Source organism: Triturus cristatus, chromosome 7 (genome assembly GCF_964204655.1).
Source record: "Triturus cristatus chromosome 7, aTriCri1.1, whole genome shotgun sequence".
Lineage (NCBI taxonomy): Eukaryota > Metazoa > Chordata > Amphibia > Caudata > Salamandridae > Triturus > Triturus cristatus.
Window position 1 is genome coordinate 315,013,271 of NC_140590.1, and position 13,474 is coordinate 315,026,744.

The 13,474-nt window shown below is 55.4% G+C and overlaps 1 protein-coding gene across 1 annotated transcript in view; it reads right to left on the reverse strand.

The window, feature by feature from the left end:
- The window catches only part of KMT5C (lysine methyltransferase 5C), a 176,932-nt gene that overhangs the window by 128,585 nt on the left and 34,873 nt on the right, over positions 1-13,474 (reverse strand). Inside the window, exon 5 of the mRNA XM_085616374.1 lies at positions 1,826-1,989. Coding sequence (XP_085472500.1) covers positions 1,826-1,989 — 164 coding nt within the window. The remainder of the gene's footprint in view (positions 1-1,825; positions 1,990-13,474) is intronic.

Consider the following 13,474-nt stretch of genomic DNA (forward strand, 5'->3'; position numbering starts at 1 on the left):
TGTGTGTGTGGGAGGCTGTGTGTGGGAGGCTCTGTGTGTGTGTGTGGGAGGCTGTGTGTGTGTGTGGGAGGCTGTGTGTGGGAGGCTGTGTGTGTGTGGGAGGCTGCGTGTGTGTGTGTGTGGGAGGCTGTGTGTGTGTGGGAGGCTGTGTGTGTGTGGGAGGCTGTGTGTGTGTGTGGGAGGCTGTGCGTGTGTGTGGGAGGCTGTGTGTGTGTGTGTGGGAGGCTGTGTGTGTGTGTGGGTGGCTCTATGTGTGTGTGGGAGGCTCTATGTGTGTGTGGGTGGCTCAATGTGTGTGTGGGTGCCTCTGCATGTATGGCTTTTTTTGTAGGTGGCTCTATGCGTGGTGGCTCGGTCTGTGTGTGGGTAACTGTGTGTGTGTGTGTAGGTGGCTCTATTTGTGTGTGGGTTGCTCTATGTGAGTGGCTCTGTGTGTGGGGGTGGCTGTGTGTGTTTGTGGCTCTGTGTGTGGGTGCAAATGCAATAGGTCTCGCATTTGAGAGTGATTAAGCTATTGACATTGTAAATAACAATGCCGTTTCTTTAAATGTTTTAAAAACAAAAACAAGAATAATGTCATGAGCAATGCCAACAGCTCTAACTTTAACAATGCCGAGACATTGCATTGTAAATGCTTGTTTCTTTTGGGGCCAGAATTTTCGGAGTGAAAGATTTTGGTGCTGATGATTTTGTCGCCAAGGATTTCATATACGAAGTTTGTTTCGGTGCCGAAGTGTTAGAGGGATCACTTGGTTGGTTTTTCGGTGCCAAACCTTTGGGTTTGGTCCCCGAATGAGGTTGACCTGGTCCCAAGTCTGAAGGCTTTGATAAGTGTTTCAGTGCTGGGCCCGAAGGCAGAGCATTCAAAACTTTATCTCGGTGCCAACCTTGGCCCGAAGGCAGAGGAGAGACCGGAGCCTTTTTAGAGGGTATTTTTGGGGGCAGAGGAGTATCTTTATACACAGTACGCTGACCGGGCGTGATGTCTTTCTCGATGTCGGAGTCTTCCTCGGACACGTAGATGTGTTCTTCCTCCTCTGCCTCGGCGCCCTCTGCTTCTAAGATCTCTTGGTCGGCATTTTCTCCGTAGAGATCTGGAGCGGAGTCTCGGTGTTGCGGATACATTTCGTGACTTCAAGCCAGACGGTCACAGAGCGTCTTCTTCAATCGTAACGATCGGCAGGTTTTGCAGTTTTCTTCGTTGTGATCGGGTGATAAACACAAATTGCACACGTCGTGTAGACCAGCGCGGAGGTACGTAAGGAGTGGCACACGGGGCAGAATTGGAATGGAGTCCATTGCATCTCCTGCAGACTTGGTTGATGTGGCTAAGCCCAAGGGCCTTGCACAAGACTTTCAGATCGAAGTTTTCGAAACGGATACGGTACAAGAAGGCAGGAATATGCGATCGAGAAACAATACTATCGAACCGGAGCGCAAAAATACCCATCCGAACCCGATGGCGGAAAAAAAACACTAACAATGGAGTCGATGCCCATGCGCACTATCACCGAAAAGAGGAGTCACCTACCTAGTGACTGGAAAATACTTCTTCGAACCAAAACAAAGTGCAAACATCCAGACCCAATACTAGATGGCAGACTTATGCAAAGCATGTGATCTACAGCTCACATGCCTCGAACAGTTTTTCAGAAGAGCAGAGGTCTTGATTTAGTTCGAAACTCGTGTTTTCATTCAGTTCACCCTATTTAAATCTGCACCTCCCCTAATGTGACCTCGGTCAATACACATGCAGGGGAGGGTGGAGAGACTAAGAAAATAAGAGAAAAATAAGAAAACAAGATTCCAACAGTTGTAAACATACCATGGTTAATGAAGGCAGCCGGGCCCAGCCATAGTTGAGCGCATTTTTTGCGTGTGGAGTACATGATGCTGAAGTCATTGTCACCAAATCGCAGTAGGCGCTCATCTGCTTTGGTCAGCTCAGCAATACAGCCCACCAGCATCTCAATCTTATCGTTCTTCTCCCTACAGAGGATAGGAAAATAATAGAGGGCTAAGGATTAAAATATTAATTCAATGTTTTAACATTTAAAATCTAAAGACTGATCACTTTTAATTGCGTGAACCAAGATCTCATGTGCAGAGAAAATATTCCTGAGAGCTCTACACTGTGCAGAAAATTGTGTTTTATCTATTTAAAAATTACAAACCCTTCCGGATACCACTTTGGGGGGGGGAGGGACCTATGAACAAGAGCAAAGGGCCAGATATAAATTATCAGTCACAAAATACTGGTTTCACACTACAACCAATGAAAGATTTTAAGAGCTGAACTATGTAGTAATATGCGGCTTAAACAAAAAAAATTAGATTAGTGGGTAGGTCGGAATACAACTTACCTAATGGATATTAATAAGGTAGGCAGAAAATTGCAACTGACTAAAAATTGGAGGAAATCACAGGGATGGTGGCCTGCTGGGGTCAGCCGCCTGCAATGTCCTGGATTGCTTTTTAATAAAGCAAACATGTTTATGCAGCCCATTTTCCTGTAAGAAAATAGGACTGTTTAAAAAGGAAAGGAATACTTTTTGGGTGTAGGAGTTGGCAGTGGTGCCCTAGACCCTACCCACTTGTCAACAAACATTGTTTTTACATTCACAAAGTTATGAATGCATTCCTAACCCCTTTGGAGGGGTTAGTAACAAAAACAAAATACAACGTTTCCAATAGACCGAATTTCAGTTATTTAACGTGTGCGTGTGTGTGTGCGTGCATGCGTGTGTACACACACGTTTATATCAAACAAAATCCGGTCACAAACGGCAAGGAAAGCGGCACACCGATTGCATCCATAGTATTTATATGTGCAAGAACAGCCGTTTGTAATAGGATTTTGATTGATATTGGGAGGCTTCTGCCGCAACCGGTGGCACACAAAGGCAGCCGTCTCTAGCAGCAACTGAAACTTTACGATACAGATATACTCTTTGCACATGGATTAATGGAATAAAAATCGAATAGAGAACTCGCGTTTGGACGTTGTAACTCGCGTTTGGACGTTGTCTTGCCTGGATTGTGCCGCTGCACGAGGAATTGGTGAGACAGAACGCCAAAAGGGACATATAGATACATACAAGCCACAGCTTTAAAAAAGACCGCAAGGTCGAAACGCCCCAGCATTAAATAAACTACTTTGGGACTGACACACACACTGACACACACACACTGACACACACACAAAATTTGGAAGAGACACCTACAACATGCCTTTTATGGATACTGAATCAATATCCAATCTGAATCCCATTTTACGAATCAGAAGAAATTTCAGACTCCTAAAATGGGATTTGTACATATGAAAAAGCTTTAAAATGGCTGCACTGTATGTTAGATCTATAGTCACAAAATCAGGAGAAAGGAGTCTACCTCCAACTCTTCTAAATCTAGCAAAAGCTTGGCAAACAATACCATCAATACCACCAGACCACTTCAGAACTGTAGCATTATCTCCACTGAACCTAGAAACCAACTATACTCTTGTCTACTTCACTTTATTTACAGCCTGTTTTAGATACTTTTGTTTTTCAAAACCTCTTTTCAGTCAAATGCTCTACATGTCCGATTTTGGCTCATTTGCCACATTTTTAAAACCACAATTTTTTATAAGTTATCTTTGATGCACTTTTTTGTTCTTGTGCAGGTTTTAAGTTAAAACAAAAAATATATTTTGAAAAAACGTGTTCCTGGGATCCCACCCGTTCAGAGATATTCTACTTTTTATGGTTATGAGAGATCACTCCAGAATGGAGAATATTTTTTGCTTCTTTTGCGCATGTCCAACTCAGCCCTCCTGTACATCTCCTTCTCTATCCTATTATCACCTATACTGCATCCACTAGATGCTAGCAAGTACTGTGCTTACTTCTGGCGTGATATGATCTGCGAGTCACAATGGTGAAAAGCGGCATGACCAAAATAGGCAGTTCCTCCTTCCCAGGTGGCTAAATTGATCATTAAGTTTCATAACTGTAATAAGGATCATTCACAGTGTCTAGTAAAAGCAAAGGTGTGGCATTCAGTGCTACATGCAAAAGCAGTTACACGAAGAAAAAAAACTCAAAATGCTATGAGAGTCTGGGTGACTAACCACCTGAACTCTGCACTCATCTTTCCAATACTTTTTCCATCACAAGAAGCGAATGGTATGAGAAAGGACATTTATTTATCAAAGATAGGGTGGTTGGAAAAGGTAGCTAATAACAGAAAAATAATATTACCACTTTCAGACACAATAAGGAATTACTAGCAAAACCCCTAGAACTTCGGAATTAACCCGCAAAAAATATCTGCTTCTAAAAGGTTTTGCACACAAAGAAAAAACACTCTAAGGGACATTTGTAGTCAGAGATCCTTACTCCACTGACCAAAAACCTGAAATGTATTAAATGACTCTGAAGTCCATTATGGTGCAGTCTCAAAAATCTTCTCTCTGCAGGGCTAATCCATTTTGCAACAGTTTACGGCCTAAATATTTTTATACATATACTTAGCTTGAGTAGCAAAATAGAAAATATTGCATAATGTAGTTGTGCTTTCTCCACAAAAGCATTCTCTAAAATGAAAATTGAATCTAAAAAAACGTGTTCTAGAATTCAGCACAGAGATGTAGATTTAGAAATAAAGAATTTTGAAGAAATGGCCTTGCATAGTTTGCTTAGCTACTGGAGAGTACTGAGTCGTGCATTACCTTTCTAGGATTATAAAGGATTACGTTTCTAAGTTACCCTACTTTATAGGTGCATAAATACACTCACTCATGTTGCAGTAAAATAGTGGTGTATTACAGTGGATTATAGCAGGTAACAATAAGTCAGCAGGTTACTCCATCCTACAGAACACAGTTACACAAACTTACCGAGGTCTTCTGGTCAGTGAATCATGGATCTCTCTAGAACATGGGTACTCACAAACTTTCTCTCGGGGGGCCAAATTTACAGTGTGGTTTGTGGCTGAGGGCCGGACCGGTGGGGGCGGGGGCAGTGGGGGAGGGGGCGGGGCTAGAGCAAAACAACAAACTATGACCATGAGGTTGAACACAGGCCCCTGCAGCGGACCCCTTCGTCCACTGAGCCACCAGACCCGGCATTCACACATATCTATCCGCCTCCCTTTCCCCTCCGCCTCCCTTTCCCCTCCGTCCATACCTATCCCTCCCTTTATCCCTATCCCTCCCTTTATCCCTATCCCTCCCTTTATCCCTATCCCTCCCTTTATCCCTCCCTTTATCCCTATCCCTCCCTTTATCCCTATCCCTCCATCCCTCCCTCCCCCTGTCTCACTCCCCTCCCTGTCTCACTCCCCTCCCTGTCTCACTCCCCTCCCTGTCTCACTCCCCTCCCTGTCTCACTCCCCTCCCTGTCTCACTCCCCTCCCTGTCTCACTCCGTCCGTCTCCCTCCCTCCCTCCCTCCGTCCGTCTCCCTCCCTCCGTCCGTCTCCCTCCCTCCCTCCCTCCCTCCGTCCGTCCGTCCCCCTCCCTCCCTCCCTCCGTCCGTCCGTCCCCCTCCCTCCGTCCGTCCGTCCGTCCCCCTCCCTCCGTCCCTCCGTCCGTCCGTCCCCCTCCGTCCGTCCGTCCGTCCGCCCGCCTCCCTCCGCCTCCCTCCGTCCGTCCGTCCGTCTCCCTCCGTCCGTCCGTCTCCCTCCGTCCGTCCGTCCGTCCGTCTCCCTCCGTCCGTCCGTCTCCCTACCTCCGTCCGTCTCCCTCCCTCCCTCCCTCCGTCCGTCCGTCCGTCCGTCCGTCTCCCTCCCTCCGTCTCCCTCCCTCCCTCCCTCCGTCCGTCCGTCTCCCTCCCTCCGTCCGTCCGTCTCCCTCCCTCCGTCTCCCTCCCTCCGTCCGTCCGTCTCCCTCCCTCCGTCCGTCTCCCTCCCTCCGTCCGTCTCCCTCCGTCCGTCCGTCTCCCTCCGTCCGTCCGTCTCCCTCCGTCCGTCTCCCTCCGTCCGTCTCCCTCCGTCCGTCCGTCCGCCCGCCTCCCTCCGTCTCCCTCCGTCCGTCCGTCCGTCCGCCCGCCCGCCTCCCTCCGTCCGTCCGTCCGCCCGCCTCCCTCCCTCCGTCCGTCCGCCCGCCTCCCTCCGCCTCCCTCCCTCCCTCCCTCCCTCCGTCCGTCCGTCTCCCTCCGTCCGTCTCCCTCCCTCCGTCCGTCTCCCTCCCTCCGTCCGTCCGTCCGTCTCCCTCCCTCCGTCTCCCTCCCTCCGTCCCTCCGTCTCCCTCCCTCCGTCCGTCCGTCTCCCTCCGTCCGTCCGTCTCCCTCCGTCCGTCCGTCCGTCTCCCTCCGTCCGTCCGTCCGTCCGTCTCCCTCCGTCCGTCCGTCTCCCTCCGTCCGTCCGTCTCCCTCCGTCCGTCCGTCCGTCTCCCTCCGTCCGTCCGTCCGTCTCCCTCCGTCCGTCCGTCCGTCTCCCTCCGTCCGTCCGTCCGTCCGTCCGTCTCCCTCCCTCCGTCCGTCCGTCTCCCTCCCTCCCTCCGTCTCCCTCCCTCCGTCCGTCTCCCTCCCTCCCTCCCTCCCTCCGTCCGTCCGTCCGTCTCCCTCCCTCCCTCCGTCCGTCTCCCTCCCTCCCTCCGTCCGTCCGTCTCCCTCCCTCCGTCCGTCCGTCTCCCTCCCTCCGTCCGTCTCCCTCCCTCCGTCCGTCTCCCTCCCTCCGTCCGTCTCCCTCCCTCCGTCCGTCCGTCTCCCTCCCTCCCTCCCTCCGTCCGTCCGTCCGTCTCCCTCCGTCCGTCCCTCCCTCCCTCCGTCCCTCCCTCCCTCCGTCCGTCTCCCTCCCTCCCTTCCTCCCTCTGTCCGTCTCCCTCCCTCTGTCCGTCTCCCTCCCTCCGTCCGTCTTCCTCCCTCCGTCTCCCTCCGTCCGTCCCCCTCCCTCCCTCCCTCCCTCCCTGTCAGTCTCCCTCCCTGTCAGTCTCCCTCCCTGTCAGTCTCCCTCTCTGTCAGTCTCCCTCTCTGTCAGTCTCCCTCCCTCCCTCTCTGTCAGTCTCCCTCCCTCCCTCTCTGTCAGTCTCCCTCCCTCCCTCTCTGTCAGTCTCCCTCCCTCCCTCTCTGTCAGTCTCCCTCCCTCCCTCTCTGTCAGTCTCCCTCCCTCCCGTCGGTCTCCCTCCCGTCGGTCTCCCTCTTGTCTGTCTCGGTCTGTCTCCCTCCCGTCGGTCTCCCTCTTGTCTGTCTCGGTCTGTCTCCCTCCCGTCGGTCTCCCTCTTGTCTGTCTCGGTCTGTCTCCCTCCCGTCGGTCTCCCTCTTGTCTGTCTCGGTCTGTCCCCCTCCCTCCCTGTCTCCCTCCCTCTCTGTCTCCCTCCCTGTCCCCCTCCCTCCCTGTCTCCCTCCCTCTCTGTCTCCCTCCCTCTCTGTCTCCCTCTCTGTCTCCCTCTCTGTCTCCCTCTCTGTCTCCCTCTCTGTCTCCCTCTCTGTCTCCCCCTCTGTCTCCCTCTCTGTCTCCCTCTCTGTCTCCCTCTCTGTCTCCCTCTCTGTCTCCCTCTCTGTCTCCCTCTGTCTCCCTCTCTGTCTCCCTCTCTGTCTCCCTCTCTGTCTCCCTCTGTCTCCCTCTGTCTCCCTCTGTCTCCCTCTGTCTCCCTCTGTCTCCCTCTGTCTCCCTCTGTCTCCCTCTGTCTCCCTCTGTCTCTCTCTCTCCCTCTCTCTCTCACACGGTCTCACTCACTGTTTGTCTCCGTCTCCCTCACTCCGTCTCCCTCCCTCTCCGTCTCCCTCGCTCTCTCTGTCTCCCTCGCTCTCTCTGTCTCCCTCCCCGTCTAACAGTCTCCCTCCCGCCTAACAGTCTCCCTCCCGTCTAACAGTCTCCCTCCCGTCTGTCTGTCAGTCTCCCTCCCGTCTGCCTGTCAGTCTCCCTCCCGTCTGTCAGTCAGTCAGTCAGTCTCCCTCCCGTCTGTCAGTCAGTCAGTCAGTCTCCCTCCCGTCTGTCAGTCAGTCAGTCTCCCTCCCGTCTGTCAGTCAGTCAGTCTCCCTCCCGTCTGTCAGTCAGTCAGTCAGTCAGTCAGTCTCCCTCCCGTCTGTCAGTCAGTCAGTCTCCCTCCCGTCTGTCAGTCAGTCAGTCAGTCAGTCTCCCTCCCGTCTGTCAGTCAGTCAGTCTCCCTCCCGTCTGTCAGTCAGTCAGTCTCCCTCCCGTCTGTCAGTCAGTCAGTCTCCCTCCCGTCTGTCAGTCAGTCAGTCTCCCTCCCGTCTGCCTGTCAGTCTCCCTCCCGTCTGTCAGTCAGTCAGTCAGTCTCCCTCCCGTCTGTCAGTCAGTCAGTCAGTCTCCCTCCCGTCTGTCAGTCAGTCAGTCAGTCTCCCTCCCGTCTGTCAGTCAGTCAGTCTCCCTCCCGTCTGTCAGTCAGTCAGTCTCCCTCCCGTCTGTCAGTCAGTCAGTCACCCTCCCGTCTGTCAGTCAGTCTCCCTCCCGTCTGTCAGTCAGTCAGTCTCCCTCCCGTCTGTCAGTCAGTCAGTCACCCTCCCGTCTGTCAGTCAGTCTCCCTCCCGTCTGTCAGTCAGTCTCCCTCCCGTCTGTCTGTCTGTCTCCCTCCCTCCCTCTGTCTCCCTCCCCGTCTAACAGTCTCCCTCCCGCCTAACAGTCTCCCTCCCGCCTAACAGTCTCCCTCCCGTCTGTCTGTCAGTCTCCCTCCCGTCTGCCTGTCAGTCTCCCTCCCGTCTGTCAGTCAGTCAGTCAGTCTCCCTCCCGTCTGTCAGTCAGTCAGTCAGTCTCCCTCCCGTCTGTCAGTCAGTCAGTCTCCCTCCCGTCTGTCAGTCAGTCAGTCTCCCTCCCGTCTGTCAGTCAGTCAGTCAGTCAGTCAGTCTCCCTCCCGTCTGTCAGTCAGTCAGTCAGTCAGTCAGTCAGTCTCCCTCCCGTCTGTCAGTCAGTCAGTCTCCCTCCCGTCTGTCAGTCAGTCAGTCAGTCAGTCTCCCTCCCGTCTGTCAGTCAGTCAGTCTCCCTCCCGTCTGTCAGTCAGTCAGTCTCCCTCCCGTCTGTCAGTCAGTCAGTCTCCCTCCCGTCTGTCAGTCAGTCAGTCTCCCTCCCGTCTGCCTGTCAGTCTCCCTCCCGTCTGTCAGTCAGTCAGTCAGTCTCCCTCCCGTCTGTCAGTCAGTCAGTCAGTCTCCCTCCCGTCTGTCAGTCAGTCAGTCAGTCTCCCTCCCGTCTGTCAGTCAGTCAGTCAGTCTCCCTCCCGTCTGTCAGTCAGTCAGTCAGTCTCCCTCCCGTCTGTCAGTCAGTCAGTCAGTCTCCCTCCCGTCTGTCAGTCAGTCAGTCTCCCTCCCGTCTGTCAGTCAGTCAGTCTCCCTCCCGTCTGCCTGTCAGTCTCCCTCCCGTCTGTCAGTCAGTCAGTCAGTCTCCCTCCCGTCTGTCAGTCAGTCAGTCAGTCAGTCTCCCTCCCGTCTGTCAGTCAGTCAGTCAGTCTCCCTCCCGTCTGTCAGTCAGTCAGTCAGTCAGTCTCCCTCCCGTCTGTCAGTCAGTCAGTCAGTCTCCCTCCCGTCTGTCAGTCAGTCAGTCAGTCTCCCTCCCGTCTGTCAGTCAGTCAGTCTCCCTCCCGTCTGTCAGTCAGTCAGTCACCCTCCCGTCTGTCAGTCAGTCAGTCTCCCTCCCGTCTGTCAGTCAGTCAGTCTCCCTCCCGTCTGTCAGTCAGTCTCCCTCCCGTCTGTCAGTCAGTCTCCCTCCCGTCTGTCTGTCTGTCTCCCTCCCTCCCTCTGTCTCCCTCCCTCCCTCTGTCTGTCTGTCTGTCTGTCTGTCTGTCTCCCTCCCTCCGTCTGTCTGTCTGTCTGTCTGTCTGTCTCCCTCCCTCCGTCTGTCTGTCTGTCTCCCTCCCTCTCTCTGTCTGTCTCCCTCCCTCTCGGTCTCCCTCCCTCTCTCTGTCTGTCTCCCTCCCTCTCTCTGTCTGTCTCCTTCCCTCTCTCAGTCAGTCTCCTTCCCTCTCTCAGTCAGTCTCCTTCCCTCTCTCCGTCAGTCTCCTTCCCTCTCTCCGTCAGTCTCCTTCCCTCTCTCCGTCAGTCTCCTTCCCTCTCTCCGTCAGTCTCCTTCCCTCTCTCCGTCAGTCTCCTTCCCTCTCTCCGTCAGTCTCCTTCCCTCTCTCCGTCAGTCTCCTTCCCTCTCTCCGTCAGTCTCCTTCCCTCTCTCCGTCAGTCTCCTTCCCTCTCTCCGTCAGTCTCCTTCCCTCTCTCCGTCAGTCTCCTTCCCTCTCTCCGTCAGTCTCCTTCCCTCTCTCCGTCAGTCTCCTTCCCTCTCTCCGTCTCCTTCCCTCTCTCCGTCTCCTTCCCTCTCTCCGTCTCCTTCCCTCTCTCCGTCTCCTTCCCTCTCTCCGTCTCCTTCCCTCTCTCCGTCAGTCTCCTTCCCTCTCTCCGTCAGTCTCCTTCCCTCTCTCCGTCAGTCTCCTTCCCTCTCTCCGTCAGTCTCCTTCCCTCTCTCCGTCAGTCTCCTTCCCTCTCTCCGTCTCCTTCCCTCTCTCCGTCTCCTTCCCTCTCTCCGTCTCCTTCCCTCTCTCCGTCTCCTTCCCTCTCTCCGTCTCCTTCCCTCTCTCCGTCTCCTTCCCTCTCTCCGTCTCCTTCCCTCTCTCCGTCTCCTTCCCTCTCTCCGTTTCCTTCCCTCTCTACGTCTCCTTCCCTCTCTCCTTCTCCCTCCCACTCACTCAGTTTTTCTCCCTCTCTCTCCTTCCCTCTCTGTCTCCCTCCCTCTCCCTCGGTCTCCCTCTCCCTCGGTCTCCCTCCCTCTCCCTCTGTCTCCCTCCCTCTCCCTCTGTCTCCCTCCCTCTACCTCTGTCTCCCTCCCTCTACCTCTGTCTCCCTCCCTCTACCTCTGTCTCCCTCCCTCTACCTCTGTCTCCCTCCCTCTACCTCTGTCTCCCTCCCTCTACCTCTGTCTCCCTCCCTCTACCTCTGTCTCCCTCCCTCTACCCCTGTCTGACTCCCTCTCTCTCTCTTCCCCCTCTCCCTCCATCTGTCTTCCTCCCGCTGTCACCTCACCCGCTGCTCTCCGTCACCTCACCCTGCTGTCCTCGTCACCCTCTGTCACCTCACCCCGTGCTGAGACAGCTTCCCGTCTGTCTGTCTGTCTCCCTCCCTCCGTCTGTCTCCCTCCCTCTCTCCGTCTGTCTCCCTCCCTCTCTCCGTCAGTCTCCCTCCCTCTCTCCGTCAGTCTCCCTCCCTCTCTCCGTCAGTCTCCTTCCCTCTCTCCGTCAGTCTCCTTCCCTCTCTCCGTCAGTCTCCTTCCCTCTCTCCGTCAGTCTCCTTCCCTCTCTCCGTCAGTCTCCTTCCCTCTCTCCGTCAGTCTCCTTCCCTCTCTCCGTCAGTCTCCTTCCCTCTCTCCGTCAGTCTCCTTCCCTCTCTCCGTCAGTCTCCTTCCCTCTCTCCGTCAGTCTCCTTCCCTCTCTCCGTCAGTCTCCTTCCCTCTCTCCGTCAGTCTCCTTCCCTCTCTCCGTCAGTCTCCTTCCCTCTCTCCGTCAGTCTCCTTCCCTCTCTCCGTCAGTCTCCTTCCCTCTCTCCGTCAGTCTCCTTCCCTCTCTCCGTCAGTCTCCTTCCCTCTCTCCGTCAGTCTCCTTCCCTCTCTCCGTCAGTCTCCTTCCCTCTCTCCGTCTCCTTCCCTCTCTCCGTCTCCTTCCCTCTCTCCGTCAGTCTCCTTCCCTCTCTCCGTCAGTCTCCTTCCCTCTCTCCGTCAGTCTCCTTCCCTCTCTCCGTCAGTCTCCTTCCCTCTCTCCGTCTCCTTCCCTCTCTCCGTCTCCTTCCCTCTCTCCGTCTCCTTCCCTCTCTCCGTCAGTCTCCTTCCCTCTCTCCGTCAGTCTCCTTCCCTCTCTCCGTCAGTCTCCTTCCCTCTCTCCGTCAGTCTCCTTCCCTCTCTCCGTCAGTCTCCTTCCCTCTCTCCGTCAGTCTCCTTCCCTCTCTCCGTCAGTCTCCTTCCCTCTCTCCGTCAGTCTCCTTCCCTCTCTCCGTCTCCTTCCCTCTCTCCGTCTCCTTCCCTCTCTCCGTCTCCTTCCCTCTCTCCGTCTCCTTCCCTCTCTCCGTCTCCTTCCCTCTCTCCGTCTCCTTCCCTCTCTCCGTCTCCTTCCCTCTCTCCGTCTCCTTCCCTCTCTCCGTCTCCTTCCCTCTCTCCGTCTCCTTCCCTCTCTCCGTCTCCTTCCCTCTCTCCGTCGCCTTCCCTCTCTCCGTCGCCTTCCCTCTCTCCGTCGCCTTCCCTCTCTCCGTCGCCTTCCCTCTCTCCGTCGCCTTCCCTCTCTCCGTCGCCTTCCCTCTCTCCGTCGCCTTCCCTCTCTCCGTCGCCTTCCCTCTCTCCGTCGCCTTCCCTCTCTCCGTCGCCTTCCCTCTCTCCGTCGCCTTCCCTCTCTCCGTCGCCTTCCCTCTCTCCGTCGCCTTCCCTCTCTCCGTCGCCTTCCCTCTCTCCGTCGCCTTCCCTCTCTCCGTCGCCTTCCCTCTCTCCGTCGCCTTCCCTCTCTCCGTCGCCTTCCCTCTCTCCGTCGCCTTCCCTCTCTCCGTCGCCTTCCCTCTCTCCGTCGCCTTCCCTCTCTCCGTCGCCTTCCCTCTCTCCGTCGCCTTCCCTCTCTCCGTCGCCTTCCCTCTCTCCGTCGCCTTCCCTCTCTCCGTCGCCTTCCCGCTCTCCGTCGCCTTCCCGCTCTCCGTCTCCTTCCCGCTCTCCGTCTCCTTCCCTCTCTCCGTCTCCTTCCCTCTCTCCGTCTCCTTCCCTCTCTCCGTCTCCTTCCCTCTCTCCGTCTCCTTCCCTCTCTCCGTCTCCTTCCCTCTCTCCGTCTCCTTCCCTCTCTCCGTCTCCTTCCCTCTCTCCGTCTCCTTCCCTCTCTCCGTTTCCTTCCCTCTCTCCGTTTCCTTCCCTCTCTACGTCTCCTTCCCTCTCTCCGTCTCCTTCCCTCTCTCCTTCTCCCTCCCACTCACTCAGTTTTTCTCCCTCTCTCTCCTTCCCTCTCTGTCTCCCTCCCTCTCCCTCGGTCTCCCTCTCCCTCGGTCTCCCTCCCTCTCCCTCGGTCTCCCTCCCTCTCCCTCTGTCTCCCTCCCTCTCCCTCTGTCTCCCTCCCTCTCCCTCTGTCTCCCTCCCTCTCCCTCTGTCTCCCTCCCTCTACCTCTGTCTCCCTCCCTCTACCTCTGTCTCCCTCCCTCTACCTCTGTCTCCCTCCCTCTACCTCTGTCTCCCTCCCTCTACCTCTGTCTCCCTCCCTCTACCTCTGTCTCCCTCCCTCTACCTCTGTCTCCCTCCCTCTACCTCTGTCTCCCTCCCTCTACCTCTGTCTCCCTCCCTCTACCTCTGTCTCCCTCCCTCTACCTCTGTCTCCCTCCCTCTACCTCTGTCTCCCTGTCTGACTCCCTCTCTCTCTCTTCCCCCTCTCCCTCCATCTGTCTTCCTCCCGCTGTCACCTCACCCGCTGCTCTCCGTCACCTCACCCTGCTGTCCTCGTCACCCTCTGTCACCTCACCCCGTGCTGAGACAGCTTCCCGGGAACACACATAGCCGCCGCACCCAAGTACTTCACAGGTCTTTTAAAGACCATTCACTTGTTA